Source organism: Mandrillus leucophaeus, unplaced genomic scaffold, assembly GCF_000951045.1.
Source record: "Mandrillus leucophaeus isolate KB7577 unplaced genomic scaffold, Mleu.le_1.0 Scaffold383, whole genome shotgun sequence".
Classification (NCBI taxonomy): domain Eukaryota; kingdom Metazoa; phylum Chordata; class Mammalia; order Primates; family Cercopithecidae; genus Mandrillus; species Mandrillus leucophaeus.
In genome coordinates this window covers 1,293,171-1,302,659 of record NW_012104065.1, presented here as the reverse complement: position 1 = coordinate 1,302,659, position 9,489 = coordinate 1,293,171, and the positions used below count along the sequence as shown (strand labels likewise).

The 9,489-nt window shown below is 39.3% G+C and overlaps 1 protein-coding gene across 2 annotated transcripts; it reads left to right on the top strand.

The window, feature by feature from the left end:
- Positions 1-5,107: 5,107 nt before the first annotated feature.
- MGP (matrix Gla protein) lies at positions 5,108-9,122 on the top strand. Of its 2 annotated transcripts, XM_011990799.1 has the most exons (5): positions 5,114-5,302; positions 6,146-6,220; positions 6,784-6,816; positions 7,980-8,055; positions 8,735-9,122. In XM_011990799.1, the coding sequence occupies exons 1-5, from the start codon at positions 5,242-5,244 to the stop codon at positions 8,874-8,876; spliced, it is 387 nt and encodes a 128-aa protein (XP_011846189.1). In that variant the 5' UTR covers positions 5,114-5,241; the 3' UTR covers positions 8,877-9,122. The 2 variants fall into 2 exon arrangements, with proteins under 2 accessions (XP_011846190.1, XP_011846189.1); XM_011990800.1 differs by lacking the exon at positions 6,146-6,220 and having other exon boundaries at positions 5,108-5,302.
- Positions 9,123-9,489: the final 367 nt, after the last annotated feature.

Below are 9,489 nucleotides of genomic sequence, written 5' to 3'. Positions count from 1 at the left end.
GAGCAGTTTATAAATTAAGCCGAGATTTCCACTTTTCTGGGATGGGGAGGTGGGGTGGTCTAAGTAACTATAGAAATTGGCCTTGTGGGTACTGAGAGACGACATTCTTAATATGTCAAATATATCAAACCAGACGAAAGCAAACATCGGCGTTCACAGACTGAATGAGACTTGGGGATTCCTGAAGGAAGCTGAAAAGTTTTAGAAAGTACTATATTTAAGTTGGAGCTTGTTTGGGCAGATGTTTAGTGTGCAGTATACTGGAGAGAGAAACAGGGGACCTAGGATCCAATCCTAAACCTATCCCTGTCTCCGTTTTTACAAGTCATTTAACTTACTGGGCTTAAGTGTATGTAGATCTTTAATTCGTATTGCACTACTTTAAAGGATATTGAAAAAATTATCATTTTAAATGCATATATCTTAATTTTGTGTAATTTTGTCTCTAGTTATGAAATTGGAAACTCAAGGGACCCTGTAAGATGCAATCACAAAATTATTTAAGCAGGTGTCAGAACCTGGAAGGATCTTGCATGGTTGTATCATTATTAAAAACATATGATTTGACATCAAACAGTCCTGTGTTTTGATCCTGTCTTTGACATTTAGTTGTTGTGTGACCTTGGATAAACTATTTTACCTCTTTGAGCTTCTATTTTCTTATATATGAGATGTGGATCATTGTACTTAGCTTATAGGATTATTATGAGAAGTAAATAATAAAAAGTGATTATCAGAGCATCTAATATATAGCAAGCATTTGACATATGATAATAGCACTTGGATAGATGTATAATTTTTATTTGATATTTGCTATCTTATTTAAAAATTGAAGCTTTTCTTAAGAAGGAAAATGTGGAGGAAATAATCGATATGGGAGGGAAAAAAAAATCCCAGCCATTCCAAGCCAAAAGCTCTCCACCTCTCAGACTTCTCCACCTTTATTTTGTTTAATAATCAGGCATCTCCAGCTTTCCCTGGAAGTTTCAGCCCATGAGTCCCCAGATGCTCCTCCTGCCTGAGTTTGACAAACTCATGCCTGAGTTTGACAAACATTTATTCTCACTTAGTTTAACTAAGACAAATTAAGGAAAGGAAAGAAGGATTCTGTCTGTGCCTAGGAAGTTACATCAGTTAAGGAATCTGACACACAGAATCCTCTCAAGGGGCTTCCCTTAAAAGAAAAGAACTAAGAGCGTGGCACTGCCCCACGACATTGGCTGGGCTTCTGTCTCCCAGTTCATTGTTCTTTGATGTCCTAGAGAGTGATTTCTGTTTTTGTCTTCAGGGCTGCTTCTTCCTAACTCTTCTTTCATTCGTGCTTTTCCTTTAATGGCAAAGGCAAGGACTTTAGTGTTGCCAGTTCAAAAAAAAAAATTATAAAATCAAAATTCAGTAAATAAAGCTGAATTTCATGGAACAGCAAAAAAGAAAAAGAAATCTGACTGGAGCCAGGAAAATTCCTCAAAGAGACAAAATGCCTAGCCATCTCAAAAAGAGTTAGTTAAAGGATAAGCAAGGACAGAAAGAGACGGAGGTAGAATTGATAGGGAAATATATTACACTTACTACCTCTGTGCCGTTATTTTAGTCACAGAAATACCATGTGATGGGGATAACTATTTTGGTATATTCTCTGGCAAATACACTTTTCTGAGAAGCTTCTCCCCACAGTAATTCTCAGCAGCTCTGCCAATGTTCCTCTCCTGCATTCCCTGCCTAAATTCAGAATTATCTGAGCTGGTCATTAGCACCTTTCTTTATGCTTTGGAAACAGAGATACTCCTGAGTGCCCGTAAGAAAGGTCAACCCAGTGAGAAAGCTCATCACTTAGTCTCCATTAAGGCCAGTTGGCTGCCTAACCATTTTTTAAATAAAAGGAGCCACTATTAAATTTGTGTTCAAGGAGCATACTTGATGCATGAGGATAGAGCCCATATCTATATTTTTCTCTACTGTATTTCCAGCCTAGAGTTGACACGCAGTAGATGCTCAGTACACTTGTTGGCTAGATAGATAACTGGATGGATGGATGGATGGATGGATGGATGGATGGATGGATGGATGGATGGGAGAATTATGAAATCATGAAGCTCCTTCTGGCCCTGACAGGCATGGGCATTCTTCTCTTTTCTGCCTGAGAGTAGGTGGAATAGGAGATCTGTATTAGTCCATGGCTTCTCTTGCTTCAGTTCCCACGTTGCCAACCTTGCATGAGGAGATTCCTATACATTTTTAAAAACTGGCAATCATATCACTGTCTCATATTTCTGTTATCACTTCTGGGAGTATCTTAAAATATTCTCTCCTCTGAATAACACTTCTCTTTTGTTAAGGGAAAATGTCTATATAAGTGTCTTTCATAATTATCTAAAATCTAACTAGAATTTAGAGTTTCATGTGGTCTCGTCTTGACAAGATATCCCAATTAAGAAAATGCAAACTAGCTGGCAAAATTAATTTGTTTAAATTTCAATATTTTCTGAAAATTTTCAGACAGTGTTCTGCAATCTCAAACAATGCTATTCCTAACCAAAGCAGCTTTTATGTCTCTGTTCCCATGTCTTGCTTTTAATATGTCTCACCTTCTCCAACTGCCTCCGTTTTTCTCTGTCACTCAGTCTCTACCTAAAACTCACCCAGCAAACCAAATTGGTAAGCCTCTTCTCATTTCCCCGTCTCCGTTTTTTTTTCCTACCTCCATTCTTTTCTTCCGTCTTCTCTCAGATTAGTCAATCTTGGTCCTTTCTAATGCAAAGCTGCCATCCCTGCTTTATGAGTTAGTCCAAGTCCTCATCATAAAAACATATGACTGGAGTTGGCATTCACAAAGTTGCCTTTGAAATGGGGAGTAAGGTGACAGAAGAGAAAAAGAAGGGCTCTGGATTCTCACACATGTTAATAATTTTTTCAGATCATATATAAATGGGATTTTGCAGAGAAGAACCTAGAAAGAAATGGAGAGAAATAGACAGGAAAGGCAGATGAAGGACCGAAGAGACACAGCTCCCAAAAGAAAGTTAGCCTTACAAAAACCAAGACGATAAAAAGAAATGCTTAAGTTTAGGGAATCCAGTGGAAGCAGTGATTTAAGGTGAACAAAAAGTGAAGCTTAAGTTGAAATGAGAAGTGTAGGATTTTCAAGTTTAGTTTCTGGGAGTGTAAAAATAACCTAACAATTGTGATGTCGGAGGCTGAAAGATTATAGTTGTCATTTGACCTTGGGGATAGAGGAGACATCTATAACTTGGCTGGAAAAGACAGAGCTAATTTACATTGCAAAGCACATACTTATAGCAGGAAAATGGGAAGATTTCTCTTTAATTCTGGAGATGGAGTGGGGACAGGAAGAGTAGACTACTCATTTTAAGGGTGAAACATTGGAACTCAGCTTGTTTGATGTTATATTAATTGGGGATTAATTACTAAGCTAAGTACATGCAAAACTTTTATCTATGGCTAGTTTGTTCCCCCAAAATCATGCAATGTAGTGAACTGGCTTTCGCACTTTAAATTATTCATTGATCGTATAATGATTCAGGTGATTCATCTTGCAAGATTGACATTGAAACTAACACTCAGAGTAGGTTGTGGTTTAAAGAGCGGAACAACTGCCAATCTCGTTAGTGGAAATTGTGAAGGTTGAATTTATCAAGTATGAACATATATGGTCTTCTTTCTGAGATTTTCTTTAAGATTTTCTCACAGAGAATCTATTTCTTAGGTTTTGGAGGGAAAACTTGAATTTTATTGATTCCTCAGAACTCAATCTTTCAGATTTCAAAGTAGCTATTTCTTTTAATGGGGACTCTATTAATATTTATAAAAGCTCTTCACAGGACGGAGGATGGGAGGGAAACTCCATCCCAATAAGACAAAAAGAATGAAGCGTGAGGCTCCACCAAGTTCATCACTGCTCCTTGAAATACATCAGTATTGAAAGATACATCCACCGCACCCCCAACCCAGCCCTATTACTGTTGCAGTTCAAGAGTCAGAGGTCCCGAAGCTGTAGCTCTTCTACAATCTGCTGCTCTGTGACTCAAGTCTGTTGTCTGCAAAGAAAACTATTGGGTTCCCAAGCAACAGCGGCACATCTGGTAGGACAGATTTTGTGATTGCAAAAGAAGGGGAAAAAAGGAAGAAAAAAAAGAGCTCTCTATACAAGATAACCAGCGGCATGAAACTGAAATCCTCCTGTGGGAAACTAAGCTAGTACTTCTGGGCCTGACGGTGCAGTGAAAACCTACGCTTGAGGATACATTACAGTGAAAGAGCAAAGTGAATAGTGAGTAGCTATTACTTACCTCATTAGGGAGGTGTCTTGTTTGTCTGTACATCCCCCACAACACCTAGCACATCTGCCACTCACTAAAAAGTCTATCGAGTTAGTTAATTATCGAGATAATGCCCTCGGGAATGAGAGAACAGTGCCCTCTTATCCTTGCTGCACTTTCCACCACTGATTCGCTGCCTAAGAGAGGACTAGGGCACAGGTTTGAACTAATGTCACAAAACTGAATGGGCAAGTTACAACGGTGTTGATTAAGGAAACAGAACTCATGGGGCATTGGGTATCTCCACCTTGCTGAACCTTTGGAAAAATGCCAAAGATGCATATGCCCAGTCAAATGCCTGATTAGTCTGGGATTGATAGATTTTGGTCTAGGATTCAGCCCTACTGGGAAGATGTCTAAATTATAATCAGCATGGAAAGTGAAGTCCTCCCAGAAGAAGAGGCAAAGGTTAAAAAGAAGAAAAGAAAAGAAAGTGAAGTCCTTTCTCCCCGCCAAAACCTCTCATCAATCAATCAGGGTAACAAACAGAACACTAGGGCTCTGTCTGTGGACCAAACCCAAAAGGCCTGGCCAGGAGGATAGATCATGTGTTCGTGGCAACTCCCTCTGTGGGCTTTTGTCCAGGTCTGTCCCCAAGCATACGATGGCCACAACTTCTGCACCAGAGCAGCATCCTGCTGTAGCACAGTCAGGTCCAGGAGTGAGGGAAAACTGCCCACTCAGAGTAGATAATATCTGGAAGGAATGACTGTTTGGGAAAAGTTCCAATGCTAGTTCAGTGCCAACCCTTCCCCACCTTCTCCAGCCCTCTCCCACTGGTTTTTCCCCTCCCAACTGCTCTGGTTCTTATAAAAACCTCACAGCCTTCCACTAACATCCTGTAGGAGCCTCTCTCCCTACTGCTGCTACACAAGACCCTGAGACTGACCTGCAGGACGAGACCATGAAGAGCCTGGTCCTTCTCGCCATCCTGGCCGCCTTAGCGGTGGTAACTTCGTGTTATGGTGAGAAACTTTTCTCCCGTTTCTCTGTATTTACTTTTCTGCCTCTGACTTTGGCTTACTTCTATTTTTCCTCTCCCTCCTCCTCTTCTTCCCCCTTTCTCTGTTATAATCTTAAAGTACCATTACTTTCACATTTCCCAGTCTCCACGGAAACTGATCTGTTCTATTAAGTCTTTTTTATATCCTAAATATCCAGAGTCTTGTGCAACTTAACAGGCAAACCCGTTCAGTGGTAAGTCTCTGTGTATCTAGAAACTCAGATATTTCAGAAAGAAGATATCAAATTCCCAGCCCCCTGCATCCTTCTTTTTAAGGATATTTATTTAGACTTTGGTATCAATGGGTTAAGGGCATTGTTTAAACCACTTGCCTGTGAGAAAATCAATTTTCATGTGAAGTATTAAGTATAGCCCTTTCTAGGGACTGGACAATATCATGAACTTATGATGTTTGTTCGGTTAATGAATTTTAAAATAAAGTTTTACATCAAAACAATTTTAGAAAATAATCATTTTCGTAACTTCTGTTGTCAGAAAATAAATTTTGCCTGTTTCCTATATGTTGTTAAATATACCTGCATTTGTTCAAAGCTTATAAAAGGAAATGTGAAGCAAAGTTATTTACTTATTTCAGTCTTCTGCTTCAATTATGTGAATATTTTCACTGTTTTAAAATTTAAATCGCATTAACAAACAAAGATTATGCTTCTCACTCTTATATTCACAAATTTTCTATATCAGAGGATTTCATTTCTTCACCATCTTTTTAACTTTTGAAGAAAATTCACTTGCCGGCAAATATTAATAGAAGCCTCTTATTCCAAAATGTACCTGCCGTGCTCAGGAGAGTGGCAGAAAGAACAAAGCTTCTGCTTTGATATCGTTTCAGTTCTCTCTCTGAACTGGCATCGTGCCCAGGGTGAGCTGTCAGCTGGAGCCAGTGGTTTCTGTGGCTGCCAATATAACACAGGTTCTTAAGAGGCTTTCGGAACCCTCTTAGAAACCTGTCCTGGTAAGCCCAGCAGAGCAGCTGCCCTGTAGTTCTCTTGCCTGCAGAAGTCTGGCTGTCTTCTGGATCCTTCTTAATCCGCTTTGACCCTGTTCTCAAACAGCCTCTGAATAATCCAGAGAAGAAGGTTCTCTGGAGACTTCTGTACAGCACTTAAAGTGTCTTATTTTGCTTGTCTGAAGACGTCATAGCCCTTGGGAAATTGTAGTTGAAAATGGCCACTCCCTCCCTCAACATCAGAGAAACTAAAATACAGAGATATCCACAGCAAGGCCAGAGCTAGAGAAAAACCTTACAAATCCCAAATTCCTGAAATCTGTAATAACCACACTGCCAAATATATTCTTCACATTTTTACACTCTTTCCTCTCCTTCCATCCCTATATTTAAACTATTACAGTGTCTAAACTGATAAACAACGATATAAGGAATCATTGCTAAGCAGTGATATAATGAATTATTTTTAATTCCAGAATCGCATGAAAGCATGGAATCTTATGAACTTTGTAAGTGAATATTTAAATTCTTTATTTAAATCTCTTGCATTAAAGAACCTCTCCCTATTTTTAAATAAACAAGATGGTAAGATATACAACAGGGAGGGAAAAGGGGGCCTCTTTTGAAAAACTAAAGTAAAGTTTTAAATCTAATGACTATAAAAATTGCCAAAGGAGCAATTTTTTAAGCTTGAAGTAGTACAATATGGGATTTAAGCTACAGGCAACATATTCAGAAGCCATAAAATCTCATTTGGAAATTTTAAATTGGCACCATGTCAACTGCACAGATGGAAAACGAGGAGTAATGACAAATGGTAAAGCACAGAGTTGGACGCCAAGTCAGCTGGGAGACCACAGGCGCCACGTTAAGCTGAGTGCTGTTTTGTTTTTTTGGGTTTTTGGCGTTTTTGGTTTTTTTGTTTTTGTTTTTGAGATGCACTGTGTCGCCCAGGCTGGAGTGCAGTGGTGTGATCTCGGCTCACTGCAAGCTCCACCTCCCAGGTTCAGGCAATTATCATGCCTCAGCCTCCCGAGTAGCTGGTGCATGACACCATGCCTGGCTAATTTTTGTATTTTTAGTAGAGACAGGGTTTCACCATGTTGTCCAGGCTGGTCTCGAACTCCTGACTTCAAGTGATCCACTCACCACAGCCTCCCAAAGTGCCGGGATTACAGGCGTGAGCCACCATACCCAGCCAGCTGAATGTTATTGAATAGCTGGATTTATAAAAGACTGAGCATAGGAGGAAATGGCACATCACTCTTGTTTTTAATTTATTCATTATTTTTATAGTGTTTAAACTGTTCATGTACCGGCAATCTAGAGTTATGCTTCATAAATCCTCAGGACAGAGAATTTCTCCTCAAAAGGAATTTAAAACCTACCAAGTAGAAATACAGAAATTAAGAAAAGCAAAGTGATCGTCCAAAGGCAAAACCAACAAAGTCCATATGACAAGTCTCTAAGACACATAGATTGATTACTGATTTCATTTGATCAGGAAGTTAATGAAATCTACTTTATATCCTCCTTTCATTTTTGTCAATCTCTGTTTATGTGAGTTGCAGAAATTAAGGCACTTACAAATATATTTGGGTCAAGGAATATTCACGGAAATATTTTCAGCTATGTGTCACTAAAACTGCATTTATTTATTTTCTGTTCTAAGATCCCTTCATTAACAGGAGAAATGCAAATACCTTCATATCCCCTCAGCAGAGATGGAGAGCTAAAGTCCAAGAAAGGTCAGTGACAAACTTCATGAGGAGCGCTCATTTTTCCCAGTGTAGATCACAGATCTGAATTGGAGTGGGAAACAGGTTTTTCATTATATACATTATTCCTAATTGTACTTTAAAATCAAAAACTTAAAAACAATATACAGAAAACAACTGAATTATTAGAATACTATTTGGGGAAAGATCTGGAAAGGAGAGGGAAGGAGGAAAGAAAGGAGGACAGAAAGAAAACTTCTATTGTCATTTAAAAAAAAAAAAATCCCCTGTTCTGCCTTCCCTCCCTGTTTTTTTTGGTTGGTTGGTTTTTCTGAGACAGAGTCTCACTCTGTTGACCAGGCTGGATTGTAGTGGCACTATCTCGTGCCTCAGCCTCCCAGGTAGCTGGGATTACAGGCACGTGCTACCATGTCCAGCTATTTTTGTATTTTTAGTAAAGACGGGGTTTCGTCATGTTGGCAGGGCTGATCTTGAACTTCTGACCTCAAGCAATCCGCCCGCCTCAGCCTCCCAAAATGCTGGGATTACAGGCCTGAGCCACCACACCCGGCCTCTCCTTGTTCCTTAAATATCTCTTAATATAGGTGGGCATGGAGAGAAAGTCTCTCCAATATTTTCTTCTTCTTTTCCATTTTCTTATTTTTCCACTTTATGTTTCTCAATTTTGGCCTCTTTTTCCACTTTCTAGGATCCGAGAACGCTCTAAGCCTGTCCACGAGCTCAATAGGGAAGCCTGTGATGACTACAGACTTTGCGAACGCTATGCCATGATTTATGGATACAACGCTGCCTATAATCGCTACTTCAGGGAGCGCCGAGGGGCCAAATGAGATTGGGGGAAGAAAAAATCTCATTTTTTCTGGAGTCTGGCACCTGATTTTGTATCCCTTTGTAGCAGCATTACTGAAATACATAGACTCATATACAATGCTTGTTTCCTGTATATTCTCTTGTCTGGCTGCACCCCTTTTTCCCACCCCCACATTGATAAGTAATGAAAGTGCACTGCAGTGAGGGTCAAAGGAGAGTCAACATATGTGATTGTTCCATAATAAACTTCCGTTGTGATACTTTCACTTGTAAATCTGGTTTCTTTTGGGAAAATACTGAGATATTTAAATCATGGCCCACCTTACCCAAAATAGGAGATTCTTTTCATCTCATATCTAGTATTGATTAGAAAAATAACTACATGAAAAGAAGGAAGTTTGGAAAGCACTCACCCAGCCATAAATTCTCTAAACCCTCTCTACTTTGGAATCCGTGAATGGAATCTGGTATGATTTTTCCAGGACTTTCCCGTTTCCTATTTCACAATTTCAAATTGTGGCAAATACAGGGCTCACTTCATTTGTTTTTTCATCTCTTATGCATCAAAGTCAAAAACGTTTCTGAATCAAGATAATCTAGAAGAAGAGAAAAAAGGAGGGAAAGGAAAAGAGA